This window comes from Salmo salar, chromosome 09, assembly GCF_965601325.2.
Source record: "Salmo salar chromosome 09, fSalSal1, whole genome shotgun sequence".
In the NCBI taxonomy this organism is placed as follows: Eukaryota; Metazoa; Chordata; class Actinopteri; order Salmoniformes; family Salmonidae; genus Salmo; species Salmo salar.
The window spans coordinates 129,572,792-129,590,845 of record NC_138299.1 but is presented as its reverse complement, the minus strand read 5'-3'; the positions used below and the strand labels follow the sequence as shown (position 1 = coordinate 129,590,845).

The 18,054-nt window shown below is 43.2% G+C and overlaps 1 protein-coding gene across 2 annotated transcripts in view; it reads right to left on the bottom strand.

Annotated features, from left to right (window-relative positions):
• Window positions 1-7,953: 7,953 nt before the first annotated feature.
• The window catches only part of LOC106612540 (alpha-2-macroglobulin), a 40,615-nt gene continuing 30,514 nt past the window's right edge, over window positions 7,954-18,054 (bottom strand). For both annotated transcript variants that reach the window (XM_045724496.2, XM_045724497.2), the window contains exons 35-36: window positions 11,247-11,288; window positions 7,954-8,279 (exon numbers count right to left, since the gene is read on the bottom strand). In XM_045724496.2, coding sequence (XP_045580452.2) covers window positions 8,257-8,279; window positions 11,247-11,288 — 65 coding nt within the window. In that variant the 3' untranslated portion in view covers window positions 7,954-8,256. The remainder of the gene's footprint in view (window positions 8,280-11,246; window positions 11,289-18,054) is intronic.

The following is an 18,054-nucleotide window of genomic DNA, read 5'->3' as shown; positions in this document are numbered from 1 at the left end:
GAATCTTACAAACTCTGGGTTGCAGACTGAGTAGATGAATTGAAGTTTATGAACATTGATAACGAAATTCACATAACATAGCCTCAGACAATAACATTGATGTACACGCTGAGTCGGTGAGCGAGTTCATAAGGAAGTGTATAGGAGATGTTGTACCCACTGTGACTATTAAAATCATGGCAAGGCGACTGGAAACATGTCTGAATACAAACAGTGTAGTTATTCCCTCCGTAAGGCAATCAAACAAGCAAAGCGTCAGTATAGAGACAAAGTCGCAATTCAACGGCTCAAACACGAGACGTATGTGGCAGGGTCTACAGACAATCACGGATTACAAAAAGAAAACCAGCCCCGTCGCAGACGTTGACATTTTGCTCCCAGACAAATTAAACAACTTCTTTGCGCGCTTTGAGGACAATACAGTGCCACCGACACAGTCCGCTACCAAAGACTGTGGGCTCTCCTTCTCCATGGCCGACGTGAGTAAAACATTTAAACGTGTTAACCCTCGCAATGCTCCCGGCCCAGACGGCATCCCTAGCCGCATCCTCAGAGCATGCGCAGACCAGCTGGCTGGTGTGTTTACGGACATATTCAATCAATCCCTATCCCAGTCTGCTGTCCCCACATGCTTCAAGATGGCCACCATTGTTCCTGTTCCCAAGAATGCTAAGGTAACTGAACTAAATGACTATCACCCCGTAGCACTCACTTCTGTCATCATGAAGTGCTTTGAGAGACTGGTCAAGGATCATGTTCACCTCCACTCTACCGGTTACCCTAGACCCACTCCAATTTGCTTACCGCCCCAATAGGTCCACAGACGATGCAATCACCATCACACTGCACAATCCCATCTGGACAAGACGAATACCTATGTAAGAATGCTGTTCATTGACTACAGCTCAGCATTCAACACCATAGCTTGAGACCCTGGGTCTCGACCCCGCCCTGTGCAACTGGCTCCTGGACTTCCTGAGGGGCCGCGCCCAGGTGGTGAAGGTAGGAAACAACATCTCCACTCCGCTGATCCTCAACACTGGGGCCCCACAAGGGTGCGTTCTCAGCCTTCTCCTGTACTCCCTCTTCACCCATGACTGCGTGGCCATGCACGCCTCCAACTCAAATCATCAAGTTTACAGACGACACTACAGTGGTAGGCTTGATTACCAACAACGACGAGACAGCCTACAGGGAGGAGGTGAGGGCCTTCGGAGTGTGGTGTCAGGAAAATAACCTCTCACTCAATGTCAGGAAAACAAAAGTGATGATCATGGACTTCAGGAAACATCAAAGGGAGCACCCCCCTATCCACATCGACGGGACAGCAGTGGAGAAGGTGGAAAGTTTTAAGTTCCTCGGTGTACATATCACCGACAAACTGAAATGGTCCACACACACAGACAGTGTGGTGAAGAAGGCACAACAGCGCCTCTTCAACCTCAGGAGGCTGAAACTCTCACTAACTTTTACAGGTGCACAATTGAGAGCATCCTGTCGGGCTGTATCACCGCCTGGTACGGCAGCTGCACCGCCCACAACCGCAGGGCTCTCCAGAGGGTGGGTCTGCACAACACATCACCGGGGGCAAACTACCTGCCCTCCAGGACACCTATAACACCCGATGTCACAGGAAGGCAGAAAAGATCATCAAGGACAATAACTACCCGAGCAACTATCTGTTCACCCTGCTTCCATCCAGAAGCCAAGGTCAGTACAGGTGCATCAAAGCCGGGACAGAGAGATTGAAAAGCAGCTTCTATCTCAAGGCCATTAGATTGTTAAACAGCCACCACTAGCACAGACTTGATATCATTGGCCACTTTAATAAATGGAACACTAATCACTTTAATAATGCCACTTTAAGAATGTTTACATATCTCACATTACTCATCTCATACTGTATACTGTATCCTTCACTATCTCTTCTTTACTATCTATTGCAACTTAGCCGCTCTGTCACTGCTCATCCATATATTTTATATTTATATATTCTCATCCCATTCCTTTACTAGACTGTGTGTATTAGGTTTTGTTGTGGAATTGTTAGATATTACCTGTTAGATACTGCTGCACTGTCGGATCTAGAAGGATAAGCATTTCGCTACACTCGCAATAATATCTGCTAACCATGTGTATGTGACCAATACAATTTGATTTGATTTGACACGAGCTAACTAACTAGCTTCCGAAGTTTCCGAATCTGGGCACATTTTAGTCAGCTAACGTTAGTCTAGCCAAATACCTTTTCTCGAAACACCCAGTCAAGCTAGCTAGCAAGCTAATGTTAGCTTTCTAATTTTAGCTAACACCCAGTTAGCTAGACATTTTATTATTTGTGTTAGTTGATAAAGTTCTTCTTACCTTGCTAATTACTAAAGACTTAAGTTATTGACATAACCTACTATCTAGCTAGATCAATTAACATATTGTTTTCTCATTGTAATAATAAATAGTCACTAACTGTCACTTAACTAATGTTGTTTATAGCTTTAAAATTAGGATCCTATACCTTAAGTATTTGGTGATGGTACATTTTACATTTTACATTTACATTTTAGTCATTTAGCAGACGCTCTTATCCAGAGCGACTTACAGTAGTGAATACATACATTTCATTTCATGCATAGTTGTTGGTAATTATCTAGTAATTGTTTTTCTTTTTCTCTTTTCTTTTTATTTCAGAGAAAGCATGTACACCATCTTAATAAGTATGGAGAACTGACGGCATACTCACTGAAGAGAAAACATGCCCCTAAGATTCCCTCCACATCAAGCAGAGCACATTACTGAAGACAGTGTCTCAAAAATCCATCAACAAAGCTGTGGTGAAGTATGTGGTCCAAGGGCTCCAACCATTCGCTGTTGTAGAACAAGAACCGATTAGAGAGTTTGTCCAGGATCTGCAGCCTAACTCAAAGATCTTATCAAGGCCCACACTGCGCTCCAGGATTGATGAAGGCTCCAAGGAAATGAAGAAGAAGTTGACTGAGGCCATGAGAGGAGTTGACCACATCGCCACCACCACCACCGACTGCTGGTCTGCAAGAAGACAGAGCTTCATTGGTGTTACAGCCCACCGGATAGACCCTGATAGTTTCAACAGATGCTCTGCAGCCCTGGCCTGTAAACGGTTGAGAGGATCACACACCTTTGATGTGTTGGCAGGCGCCCTAAATAACATCCATTCTGAGTTTGAAATCATGGGATAAGATTGTGAGAACAACAACAGACAACGGCTCTAACTTATTGAATGCTTTCCAAGTTTTTGATGAAAAGATGAAAAACAACGAGACAGTGGAAGCAGTGGGTGGTGAAGCAGCTCAGCCAGGACAGGAAGATGGTGAAGAGGAACAAGAGAGTGAATAAGTGGAGTTTGTTGATGTGGCAATGATCCTGAATGAAGATGATGGTTTTGAGTACCAGCTGCCGAAGCACCAGTGCTGTGCTTGCCACCGAGTCAGCTAAGTATCTACAGTCAATGCCCTGAAAGCAACATCCAGTAAGAAGAAATAAATAAAAAGTGTCCCGTTCAACATTTGGCAAGTGCCAAGCCCCAAACACTTTGGAACAAATGAGTAAGATCCACACTTGCAGCCGAAACGTTTGAAGATGCTTGCAGCTGCTGCGCCCGAATGCTACAGTACAAGGAGGAACTCCTGGTTCATGGCTGTAGAAAGACTCCTGAGGATCGTCAAAGACAATGGAGAGGCGGCCGTCAGAGTTCTCTGCACAGACTTCGAGGTTCCAATGTAAGTAAGGATTATGTATTATTTTGTCATAATTTAAGTTCTTTAATGTTGTCTAAATCTGTTGGTGTTTCCTGATCCTTTGCTTGGGGACTAATAACTGTTTCACATGTTGTAGCCATACACTATCATCAATCCATTTAGTCAACTACTCATCCAGCCATTGATTACTGTAGTTGAATCAGGTGAAATGGTTAGTGGTCCCCTTTGTATAGGGTTAGGTAACACAGTATTATTATATATTCTTTTTTTTCATAGGTTCAATCCAGCTGAACTCGCCTTCCTCACAGAGTATGCTGTCACCATGAGCCCAGTCGCAAAGGCCATCAACATCCTGCAGGCTGAAACCAATGTCCAGATCGGGTGGCTACTTCCAACTACCAACCTGCTGATCACAAAACTTGACCAAATCAAGTTGTCCCTGAAGTACTGTAAGCCTCTGGTGGATACGCTACAACTGAGACTGAAGAAGCGCTTCAGCTTCAGATAGCAGCTGCAATCCTTCTCCCCAAATTCAAAACAATGTGGACAAAGGATGACGCCACCATCAGAATGGGTAAGACAACATGTGGTTAATTAATAGTATTTTATTATTCATAAACAACTGTGTATAGTGTACATTTTGACACTTCATAGATTTGAGAACCACCCATTTAAACTACAATCCTGACTTTGTGGTTCAGTCCCATGGGTAGCCTACTTAGCCCTGTTGCTTGGTTTATATAGATAGGGGATGGGGATGGATTAATGTAGGCTCATAACTGCATGATTTCTATTGCCATCTTCTTTGTATTTCAGGAATGGAATACATCAAGGACCACCTGGAAGAACCCTTGCTGCAGCTAGGTAATGGCATCAGTTCATCAGATGAGGAGGACTTCTTCTCTGCTATGAAAACGTCTCAAGCACAAGAAAGCTCCAAACAGATGAACGGACACGGCTCAAGTCCTTTCCGGCAGTCTGTAAGCTGTCTCTGAGGTTAAACACACCCTTACCTACATCAGCTGCCTGTGAAAGGCTGTTCAGCATTGCAGGACTTGTTTTCAGCCCCAGGAGAGCAAGGCTGGATTCCAGAAACTTTGAAAACCAGCTTTTCCTAAAGATGAACCGTAAATTCTTCAACTTCAAGTAATGACAGCTTAACGCTAGCAAGCCCAAGGACCGGGCTGCCTTATGCGTTTTTTAAATGTATGTTTAAAATTCACAAGTTTCACCCCCAAGCCATAAGACTCCTGAACAGGTAATCAAATGGCTACCCGGACTATTTGCATTGTGTGCCCCCACAACCCCTTTTACACTGCTGCTACTCTCTGTTTATCATATATGCATAGTCACTTTAACTATACATTCATGTACATACTACCTCAATTGGCCTGACCAACCAGTGCCCCCACAGATTGGCTAACCGGGCTATCTGCATTGTGTCCCTCCACCCACCTCCGCCAACCCCTCTTTTACGCTACTGCTACTCTCTGTTCATCATATATGCATAGTCACTTTAACCATATCTACATGTACATACTACCTCAATCAGCCCGACTAAACGGTGCCTGTATGTAGCCTCGCTACTGTTATTTTTACTGTTGTTTTTATTTCTTTACTTACCTATTGTTCACCTAATACTTTTTTTGCACTGCTGGTTAGAGCCTGTAAGTAAGCATTTCACTGTAAGGTCTACACCTGTTGTATTCGGTGCACGTAACAAATTAACTTTGATTTATAGGTGTCCTTGTTACAAAGGCATGATATAACACACTGATTTCTAATACAGTTCCATCAGTGGTGATGTCCTCATATTCCTACAGTGAGGTTGTGTGCAGTTCTATACATGTACAGAATTGTTTATTTTTTTAAGTATAGGATTCTATTTTTTCTAAAGCAAAGTGTCTGTGATTGTAAGCGCTTACATGTATTGGCTATATTCCTTCATTATTAAGGCATAATTCTATTTTGTCTGTAAGAGATGTATTTTGAAGTGCTGCCTATTTGAGAATCCACTTCTTTTTTTATCTGAGCTACTCTTGCATCTGTAAGACTATCTTTCAGAAAAGCTCAAACCAAATAAAAGGGCTGGCTGTTTTGCTTTTTGGATTTACAGCTCCTATGTTTCATACTTTTACTTTTGGTGCCAGATACTTAAGGACATCCACCACTGCTTAATATAAGGAATTTAATGTATAACTTTTACTCAAGTTTGATGATTGAGTACTTTTTACACCATTGAACTTAAGTACATTTAACACCAGATACTTTTAGGCTTTTACTCAAGTAGTATTTTACTTGGTGACTTGCACTTTAGTCATTTTCTAATAAGGTATCTTTACTTTTACTCAAGTATGACAATTGAGTACTTTTCCACCACTGTGTCTACTTTAATTCACTGACCTCATCAGGAAAGAGATTACAGGAAATCTGTGTGGAATGGTACTGCTTGACCTACAAAAGGCCTTCGATACAGATAATCACTGTCTCCTAATCTCCAAACCGGAGGCACTGGGGTTAAGAAGTTTCCCTCTAGGCTGAGTAAAGACCTATTTATCAGGTAGTGAGCAAGTAGTAAAGGTTAATGGTTCACTGTCTCAGGCAAAACCAATGAGTTGTGGCGTCCGCAGGGGAGCGTGCTTGGGCCACTACTGTTTTTTACTGTATATTAACGATATGAAAGATGCATGTTCTTGCCGTCTTTTCCTTTATGCGAATGACTCTACACTTCTCGTGTCTCACAAAAGTAAAACTATGTTGGAGAGCATACTGATCACAGAGCTTACTAGCAAATGACTTGGTGATAATAAGCCATCTCTGCACTTAGGTAAAACTGAGGCAATTCTTTTTGGAGCCAGACCTAAATTGAGTAGCTCTTCTGAAATCAGAGTGGAGTTAGGGGGTGAGGTGCTGACAACTAAAACCTGTTAGCTACCTGGGATGCTTCCTTGATGGAAGCTTGGGAGGTGTGAGCAGGGGCACTAAAATCCAAGGGAAGGTTAATGCCAGGACTACGTTTCTGGCTAGAAAGTACAAGCTGCTTGATAAGGACTCCATGAAAGTGCTTGCCACTGCCCTCATTCAATGCCATTTTGATGACGCTAGTACTTCCTGGTTTGGGGGCTTATCTAGGCTTAAGGGGAAGCTCCAGATAGCACAGAATATCCCTCACTTACTGAAGTGTTTCATTATTTCAGCAGTTACCTGTACTTTTCCAGTCATTATTATTCGCCTTCCGCTGGAACCTCTAGCGCAACATTTTTGTAAAGCTACCGAGACCAAAACAACTTTAAAACCTATAGGCTGACTTTCACCAGGTTGCATGGGAAAAATCTTTGATAGTACTATTACTTTTCATACTACAACCACATTTGCATGAATCACAATGGAGAGTTTACCCAAACAACCCAATAGTCAAGTAGTCAGTGCTAAACAGAACTCCACCAATCCTTAGCTAGAACCTCCATATGCAGCTTACTCTGTGTCTTTCTAAAACAGCATTTCCCAAACTCGGTCCTCGGGACCCCAAGCGGTGCACTTTTTGGGTTTTGCCCTAGCACTACAAAGCTTGATGATTAGTTGATTATTTGAATCAGCAGTGTAGTGCTAGGGCAAAAACCAAAACGTGCACAGAGTGTAGAGACTACATAATGAGATCACAGACAACAGTACTGGATATGTAATAAATCACTCTGTGCCTTGAGATGTCATAACAATCCTAGTCTGTTAACTGAGCAGAATCATGCTGATCTACAAATCTTTGTTGTTGAATTCTCATACTGTTAACAGCAATACACAAGTGCATGTGAACAGTAACCTCCCCTGAATTTCAAATCAAGTTCCAGCCCCCCCACTACATCCTATGCACTTTCGGATTCAGGGTACATTTCAGCTTTAATAGAACGTCAAATGATCTGGAACCTTGACATCATCATTGCAAAGGATTCAGACAGGCTACACAATCAAAACAACATTTATAAATCACCATCTGAAGATCGTTTTAGAGAAGCTATGCTGTGATTTTGAACATGTAAACCTGAGTGTTTAATGTATGGATTATATCGATTTTGTCAGATCTATTAAAAATAATAAATGTTGAGTCTTCTGTGGTTTGAATCCATAGCAACATGGCCATAGTTTCATTAAACATTTAATTTTTAGTAGATGCAGTCGTATGCATTTTCATCGTTGCAGTAGAAACACTGAAATGTAACTTTTGAAATAACGATCTCACATATCTTTAATAGCAGGTTTAGGGTTAAAACAGCAGGTTGTGACATGTTAGCACAAATCAAATTAACAAAATTAAAAAAGGAATTAAAGGTCAAATCCTATGGCCCATCTATTAAAATGTTGTTTTTTTACTTACAATATTAAAAACAGATCACGAGTTAGTCAATGTGTTACCAGGAACTACAAGCATCAAACCAAATAAATGGAGAGGTTCTATGAGCTCTGCCTAAAAGAAAAAAAACATGACTTCCTACACATGAAAGCACTTGGTCGGGTCCAGGTCCAGTGTCTGTCACACTTCATTTACTTCGTCACCTGTGAAAATGTCAATCATCAATAGAACATTCCCTGCTTGGCCTAGGATTTTACTCCATATAAAACAATGAACATATAAATCTTCACAGGGCCGGCCCCCGACCAAATAATATTAATATATACTGAGTATTTAAAACATTAAGAACACCTGCTCTTTCCATGACAGACTGACCAGGTGAAAGCTATGATCCCTTATTGATGTCACTTGTTAAATCCACTTCAAATGAAGGGGAGACAGGTAAAAAATGTATTTTTAAGCCTTGAGACATGGATTGTGTATGTGTGCCATTCAGAAGGTTAATGGACAAGACAAAAACATTTAAGTGCCTTGGAACGGGGTATGGTAATGGGTGCCAGGCACACCGGTGTGTGTCAAGAATCGCAACGCTGCTGGGTTTTTCACAAATTTTTTACATATTTTTTTAATGCTTTTTTTCAGTTTCCCATGTGTTGTGTGTTATAATTGTAGAATACACAAGGTGCAGTTTCGAAATGTTGTTGTGGATCAGCAGTTTCTCTTGTTATGTCCGTCACTCAATCAGCCATGTCAGCTCACAATTCTTAGATTGGGCCCCTGGATGTGCCCAGAGCGACATACAGGAGCATTTTTAGGGTTAAGTGTCTTGATCAAGGGCACCAACAGATTTTTCACCTAGTCGGCTCGGGGACTCGAACCAGCAACCTTTTAGTTACTGGCCTAACTATCCTTTTATTTATTTTTTTGTAGTACGTTTACAAGTTTTTCTCCCCAATTTCATGATATCCAATTGGTAGTTACAGTCTTGACCCATCGCTGCAACTCCCCTCCAGACTCGGGAGAGGTGAAGGTCATGATCTCGCCATCACGGTTGACAACTCCATCGTGTCCTCCTCCCAGAGTGCTAAGAACCTTGGCGTGACCCTGGACAACACCCTGTCGTTCTCCACTAACATCAAGGCGGTGACCCGATCCTGTAGGTTCATGCTCTACAACATTCGCAGATTACAACCCTGCCTCACACAGGAGGCGGCGCAGGTCCTAATCCAGGCACTCGTCATCTCCCGTCTGGACTACTGCAACTCGCTGTTGGATGGGCTCCCTGCCTGTGCCATTAAACCCCTACAACTCATCCAGAATGCCGCAGCCCGTCTGGTGTTCAACCTTCCCAAGTTCTCTCACGTCACCCCGCTCCTCCGCTCTCTCCACTGGCTTCCAGTTGAAGCTCGCATCCGCTACAAGACCATGGTGCTTGCCTACGGAGCTGTGAGGGGAACGGCACCTCCGTACCTTCAGGCTCTGATCAGGCCCTACACCCAAACAAGGCCACTGCGTTCATCCACCTCTGGCCTGCTGGCCCCCCTACCTCTGAGGAAGCACAGCTCCCGCTCATCCCAGTCAAAACTGTTCGCTGCTCTGGCACCCCTATGGTGGAACAAGCTCCCTCACGGCGCCAGGACAGCGGAGTCAATCACCACCTTCCAGAGACACCTGAAACCCCACCTCTAAGGAATACCTAGGATAGGATAAAGTAATCCCCCCCCCCCCCAAAATGATTTAGATGCACTATTGTTCCACTGGATATCATAAGGTGAATGCACCAATTTGTAAGTCGCTCTGGATAAGAGCATCTGCTAAATGACTTAAATGTAAATGTAAGAGCCATGCGTCCTCCGAAACACAACCCTGCCAAGCCACACTGCTCGCTTAACCCGGAAGCCAGCCGCACCAATGTGTCAGAGGAAACACCATCCAGCTGGCGACCGAGGTCAGCTTGCAGGTGCCCGAGGTCAGCTTGCAGGTGCCCGAGGTCAGCTTGCAGGTGCCCGAGGTCAGCTTGCAGGTGCCCGAGGTCAGCTTGCAGGTGATGATTTAGATGCACTATTGTTCCACTGGATATCATAAGGTGAATGCACCAATTTGTAAGTCGCTCTAGATAAGAGCATCTGCTAAATGACTTAAATGTAAATGTAAGAGCCATGCGTCCTCCAAAACACAACCCTGCCAAGCCACACTGCTCGCTTAACCCGGAAGCCAGCCGCACCAATGTGTCAGAGGAAACACCATCCAGCTGGCGACCGAGGTCAGCTTGCAGGTGCCCGAGGTCAGCTTGCAGGTGCCCGAGGTCAGCTTGCTGGTGCCCGAGGTCAGCTTGCTGGTGCCCGAGGTCAGCTTGCTGGTGCCCGAGGTCAGCTTGCAGGTGCCCGAGGTCAGCTTGCAGGTGCCCGAGGTCAGCTTGCAGGTGCCCGGTCCACCACAAGGAGTCACGTGAGCGCGACTGGACAAGGAAATCCCGGCCGGCCAAACCCTCCCCTAACTCGGATGACGCTAGGCCAATTGTCATGGGCCTCCCGGTCACGGGATTGAACCCCGATCTGTAGTGATGCCTCAAGCACTGTGATGCAGTGCCTTACACCACTGCGCCACTCGGGAGGCCCCTTAGCCCAACGATCTTAACCACAGGCTATCTGCCGCCACGCTGATTTTGTTAGTCACTCTCATATCATTAACATGGCATAAGTCTTGACAAAATGTGTACAATTGCAGGACATTAGCTTTAAAAACATAAAACTTCTCTCAACCCCATGACAAAATGGGAAGAATTGTAGGAAATTAACTGTAAAACTACAAATTGTATCCTCTCTGCCCCATGGCAACATTTGTAGAATTGCATGGAATTTGTTATAAAGTTGCTAAATTTCTCTCCGAACCATGGCAAAATCTGTAGAATTGCCGAAAGCTTGCTTTAGAAATGTAACATTTTCTTTACTCCCCATGACAAATGTATAGAATTGCAGAAAATTAGCTTTACAACAAAAAGATTTATCTCCACCGTCAAGAGGGGGGCCACTAAATGTTTTTCCTGGGAGGTGCAAATCTCACTTAGGGCACTCAAAACGCTAGGGCCGGCCCTGCATCTTCATTCCTGTCATTTAAGCATGAGTATGAGAAATGTAGGTTTGGTTATAGAAAGGTTGTTATATACTTACTCTCTGCACACGGGGAGCTGTATTCACTCACAGCTTCATCACCTGAGAACAGAAAAGAGGAGAATGTAGAGGTCAGTTCCATTCTAATGATAACTACTTCCCTGTCAGTCAACATCATTAAACTCCCACTGCAGGGGTGAACCAATGGGCCCATACTGGTGATGTCTCGTTTCCATCTTCAGGGAACTAGAGTTATGGACAGTACCAGTCAAAAGTTTGGGCACACCTACTCATTCAAGGGTTTCTTTATTTTTTACATTGCAGAATAATAGTGAAGACATCAAAACTATGAAATAACACATATGGAATCATTTAGTAAACAAAACGAAGTGTTAAACAAAATGTTATATTTGAGATTCTTCAAAGTAGCCACCCTTTGCCTTGATGACAGCTTTGCACACGCCTGGCATTCTCTCAACCAGCTTCATGAGGTAGTCACCTGGAATGTATTTCAATTAATAGATGTGCCTTGTTAAAAAGTTTTGGGGGGGAATTTCTTTCCTTCTTAATGCATTTGAGCAAATTAGTTGTGTTGTGACAAGGTAGGATTGGTATACAGAAGATGGTCTTTTACCAAATACGGCTATGTCCATATTATGGCAAGAACAGCTCAAATAAACAAAGAGAAACGACAGTCCATCATTACTTTAAGGCATGAAGGTCAGTCAATGTGGAAAATGTAAAGAACTTTCAAAGTTTCTTCAAGTGCAGTCGCAAAATGATGAAACTGGCTCCCATCAGGACCGCCACAGGAAAGGAAGACCCAGAGTTACCTCTGCTGCAGAGGATAAGTTTATTAGAGTTACCAGCCTCAGATTGCAGCCCAAATAAATGCTTCACAGAGTTCAAGTAACAGACACATCTCAACATCAACTGTTCAGAGGAGACTGCTTGAGTGAGGCCTTCATAGTCAAATTGCTGCAAATAAACCACTACTAAAGGACACCAATAAGAAGATACTTGCTTGGGCCAAGAAACACAAGCAAAGGCCATTAGATTGGTGGAAATCTGTCCTTTGGTCTGATGAGTCCAAATTTGATTTTTGGTTCCAACTGCTGTGTCTTTGTGAGATGCAGAATAGGTGAACTGATGATCTCCGCATGTGTGGTTCTCACTGTGAAGCATGGAGGAAGAGATGTGATGGTGTGGGGGTGCTTTGCTGGTGACACTGTTGGTGATTTATTTAGAATTCTTGGCACACTTAACCAGCATGGCTACCACAGCATTCTGCAGTGATACGCCATCCCATATAGTTTGTGCTTAGTGGGACTATCATTTGTTTTTCAACATGAATGACCCAACACACCTCCAGGCTGTATAAGGGCTATTTGACCAAGAAGGAGAGTGATGGAGTGCTGCATCAGATGACCTGGCCTCCACAATCACCCAACCTCAACCCAATTAAAATGGTTTGGACCGCAGAGTGAAGGAAAAGCAGCCAACATGTGCTCAGCATATGTGGGAACTCCTTCAAGACTGTTGGAAAAGCATTCCAGGTGAAGCTGGTTGAGAGAATACCAAGACTGTGCAAAGCTGTCATCAAGGCAAAGGGTGGATACTTTGAAGAATCTAAAATATATTTTGATTTGTTTAACAATTTTTTGGTTACTACTATGACTCCATATGTGTTATTTCATAGTTTTATATGTCTTCACTATTATTCTACACTGAAGAAAATAGTAAAAATAAAGAAAAAACCCTTGAATGAGTAGGTGTGTCCACACTTTTGACTGGTACTGTATCCCAGACAGGTATGGCAGTGCCACCAAACACTGAGCAAATATATAAATACAAGATGCAACAATTTCAAAGATTTGACTGAGTTACAGTTCATATACGGAAATCAGTAAATTCAAATAAATTAATTAGGCCCTAATCTATGGATTTCACATGACTGGGCAGGGGTGCAACCATGGGTGGGGCTTGGAGGGCATAGGCCCACCCAATTGGCAGCCAGGCCCACCCACTGGGGAGCCAGGCCCAGCCATTTATATTTTTGTTTAGTATAAATATTTCAGAGAGAAAGGGGTGGTTTGGAAACTGGTTAATAGAAACTGGTAGTCTCTCATTAATAGACAAAAAAAAGCAACATCCAAACTCAATTCATGGTGATCTTCTATTAAAATTATTTTGACACTTTCTTTCAAAAGGACTAATATATGTAGGACTAATATACCCTATGGGCAGTGGAGGTTCAGGGAAGGTGGGGCAGACCTATGAGATCAATATCATGTCAAATGTATTCACAAACGTAAATCACCAATCCACAAATGTCAATCACCTTTCCACAAATGTAAATCGCTATCCGCAAATGCAATTCACTTTCCACAAATGCAATTCACTATCCACAAACAAACACCTTTTGATTTGTAAATCAATATATTGCATTAGAATTTTTTTAGAACTGCAGATCATTTCCAAGGGTCTTAAGTAAAATGACTGCCGTGAAGACAAAAAGTTCAGGCATAGAAAGCGATTTGTAGTCATAGAAAAAAAAGTTGATCCCATTGATGCTGTTGACTTGGATCACTGGTTGCTGTGGAAAAGGAGGCGAGTGTAACCGGTGTGAAATGGCTAGCTAGTTAGCGGTGCACGCTAATAGCGTTTCAATCGGAGACGTCACTCGCTCTGAGACCTTGAAGTTGTTTCCCTTGCTCTGCAAGGGCTGCGGCTTTTGTGGAGCGATGGGTAGCGATGCTTCGAGGGTGACTATTGTCGATGTGTGCAGAGGGTCCCTGGTTCAAACCAGGTTGGGGCGAGAAGAGGGACAGAAGCAATACTGTTACAAAGTCTGATCCCATATCCTACACCTCCCCTTTGCATGCCTCTCCTGGAGAAACATTTAGAGGCTTCAGGAATACCTATGTCTCCTTAATGCTCATCGTCTGTGCAACATGAGACAGCGAATGGATTATAATCACTTACAATGTATGACATATCCTTCACATTTAGTGGTGCTATCACACTGGCCAGTTAATTCAACTATTTGGGTGATGAACGGGTGTACACTGTAATAGCGTTGCAAATATAGAGTAATCTAGGGTTTCGATTATTTACGTTGGACATTCTGTGATTACACATATGGTTAACATATTATGGTTACCATAGTATAATTTCTGCAGCCTTGAAAGGCAGGCATCAACACGGCCGAACGAGACTGCCAGCGATTTATAGAAATCGCTTTCTATGGGTACAAACGTTTTTCTACACGTTTGAACTTTGTCTTTTTCTTGTCGTCAAATACCTGCCAAAAGTCAGTTGACCTAAGTGCTTCCAAATATGGAGTTGCAGGTTTGCCATATCTGTCATGTTTACGCATATGTGCAAATTTTTATGGCAGTCATTTTACTTAAGGCCCTTGGAAATGAACTGCAGATCTGCAGTAATAAAAAAAAAAATGCAATATATCGATTTACAAATACAAATCAAAAGGTGTTTGTTTGTGGATAGTGAATTGCATTTGTGGATAGCAATTTACATTTGTGGAAAGTGATTTATATTTGTGAATACATTTGGCATGATATTGATCCCATACAGACCCCACCTGTTTTTTTTGTGCGTGTTTTGCCATTAATACATGTCACATATCAGTTTGAAAACAATGTACATTTTTTTTAATCAATGAGGTATACAAACATGGTCTCTTTTTTTCTTTCTTGAGTAATGCAGGTGTTTCAGACTAGCTCAGTGCTTTCTGTGGTGGTGGGGCAGCCAGTGGAAATACAGAGCGTAGGGGTTGGTAATGTTCTCCAATTACGCCGTGATTGGCTGTGTTCTGTCACTCATGGGGACACTATGTCACTGCGAAATGTACGGGTAGAGCTCGAAAATTCAAGCCCCTTGGATGCTGCAATAGAGTTGCATTAGAAGTGCCTATCCAAGAAGGCTCAAGGTCATTGGACAGAGACAAAATGACGTCAAATCACGTTATATCTACCGTAGCTTTAATTGGACTGATCATGTCAACATCGTACTTTCAGAATCTTAGCTAGCAAGCTAGCAGTCATCATCATGAATCAAGTCAACAATCTACTGGCAAATCCTTTTCCATCATTGTCATATGAAGAGAAATTATAACGAGAAATGATAGATAAAACACTGATGCTCATCGGCCATAAATATTACACAAGTTGGAAAATCGCAAATTCAACAATAAGTGGTTTGGAAGGAATCAGTGTCTAACTGCAAGCTTTGCAAAGCAATCACTAGCCTGCTATTCAGTGGAGTGGATGTGTGGTCCAAGTCTGGATTTAAGGGTCAACATTGGCCGTTCAACATTGGCCATGCTTTCAATCGAGCATCACTTCTGCTGCGCTCAAGACAACTGGGAACTTTGAAGAAAAAAAACAAGCTCAGACTGGGAAAATACATTTTGAACGGTCATCCAACTCAGAATTCCAGGTTGTAACTCAGGCCTCTTTCTAGAGCTCTTCAGTTTCCTGAAGATCACAGACATCATGATTGGATTTTTTTTTTTTTCCCCCAGTTGTCTTGAAAGCCCTTCATCAATAAGTGCATCGATGACGTCGTCCCCACAGTGACCGTACGTACACACCCCAACCAGAAGTCATGGATCACAGGGAACATCCGCACTGAGCTAAAGGGTAGAGTTTCCAACCTGGACGCCTATAAGAAATCCTGCTATGCCCTCCGACAAACCATCAAACACGCAATGCATCAATATAGGACTAAGATTGAATCTACTTCACCGGCTCCGACGCTCATCCGATGTGGATGGGCATGCAAATTATTGCAGACTACAAAGGGAAGCCCAGGCGTGAGCTGCCCAGTGGCACGAGCCTACAGACGAGCTAAATGACTTCAATGCGCGCTTCGAGGCAAGCAACAAAGAAGCATGCATGAGAGCACCAGCTGTTCGGCTACGGAGAGCGTAATCCCAGTCGTCCCGATGTGAGTAAGACCTTGAAACAGGTCCACATTCACAAGGCCACAGGACCAGACGGATTACCAGAATGTGTACTCCTAGCCTGCGCTGACCAACTTGCAAGTGTCTTCACTGACATGTTCAACCTGCCCCTGACCAAGTCTGTAATAACAAAATGTTTCAAGCAGACCACCATAGTCCCTGTGCCAAGGAACACCAAGGTAACCTTCCTAAATGACTACCGATCCGTACCACTCACGTCCGTAGCCAAGAAGTGCTTTGAAAGGCTGGTCATGGCTCATATCAACATCCCAGAAACCCTAGACCCACTTAAATTTGCATAACGCCACAATCTCTAATGCACTCTGCCCACCTGGACAAAAGGAACACCTACGTGAGAATACTATTCATTGGCTACAGTTCAGCATTCAACACCATAGTGTCCTCAAAGCTCATCACTAAGCTAAGGACCCTGGGACTAAACACCTCCCTCTGCAACTGGATCCTGGACTTCCAGATGGGCCGCCCCCAGGTAGTCAGGGTAGGTAATAACATCTGCCACGCTGATCCTCAACACGGGGGCCACTCAGGTGTGTGTGCTTAGTCCCCTCCTGTACTCCCTGTTCACCCACTCATGTTTCGGATATACATGACTCGACTTTCACCTCTCCCGATCCCGTTGGGAAGTTGCAGCGATAAGAAAAGATTGCAATTGGATATCATGAAATTGGGGAGCAAAAGGGGGTTACATTTTTTTTTTGTGTGTTCTTTTGCCCATCTTAATCTTTTATTTTTATTGGCCAGTCTGAGATATGGCTTTTTCTTTGCAACTCTGCCTAGAAGGTCAGCATCCCAGAGTTGCCTCTTCACTGTTGACATTTGATACTGGTGTTTTGAGGGTACTATTTAATGAAGTTGCCAGTTGAGGACTTATGAGGCGTCTGTTTCTCAAACTAGAGACTCTAATGTACTTGTCCTTGTGCTCAGTTGTGCATCGGGGCCTCCCACTCTCCTTTCTATTCTGGTTAAAGCCAGTTTGTGCGGTTCTGTGAAGGGAGTAGTACACAGCGTTGTATGAGATCTTCAGTTTCTTGGCAATTTTTCGCATGAAATAGCCCTCATTTCTCAGAACAAGAATAGACTGACGAGTTTCAGAAGAAAGGCATTTGTTTCTGGCCATTTTGAGCCTGTAATCGAACCCACAACTGCTGATGCTCCAGATACTCAACTAGTCTGAAGAAGGACAGTTTTATTGCTTCTTTAATCAGAACAACCGTTTTCAGCTGTAAGGTCTACACCTGTTGTATTCGGCGCATGTGAAAAATAAAATGTGATTTGAAAGCCATAGAATGCCAGAATTTGATGACAAAGTTTGATGACAACATTTCCCCACGATGGCCCGCCGCACCACCTTCCTGCTCAAGTGAGCACAGCACAACAAGGTAAGTCTAAAGATGTATTGTATGCTGCTGCATAAATGATGTAATATGCCAGGGAGATACATATACTGTAGCTAAGAAAGTCATACTAAGTGTATGTTTTGTAGTAAGCTGTTAGTAGCCCATGTGCCTCACCCTAATAATTTGGTCCTTTTCCCCCTCATAATTCAGGCTAATGTTCTGACTTGGTGGTGAACATGTAGCCTATAGGCTGTTTAGAGAAATGTAATCATTGAATATTGTAAGAGCTTTCATTGTTTGCTTATATGCCCCTTTTACTTATCCTACGGTTCTGACTTGGTGTACAGGGAGAATACTGTCAGAACGCCCATGTCTGAATTATGCCGTTGTACATTTCAAAAGTGCTGAACAAATAGTTTTATTGACTACGTCCGTCCTAGCTCGCTCATTAATGTCTTAATCGACATTATGTATTGCCTCTTATCTGCTCGTCGTCCCCTTATGCCATAGTTTCTACATCTCA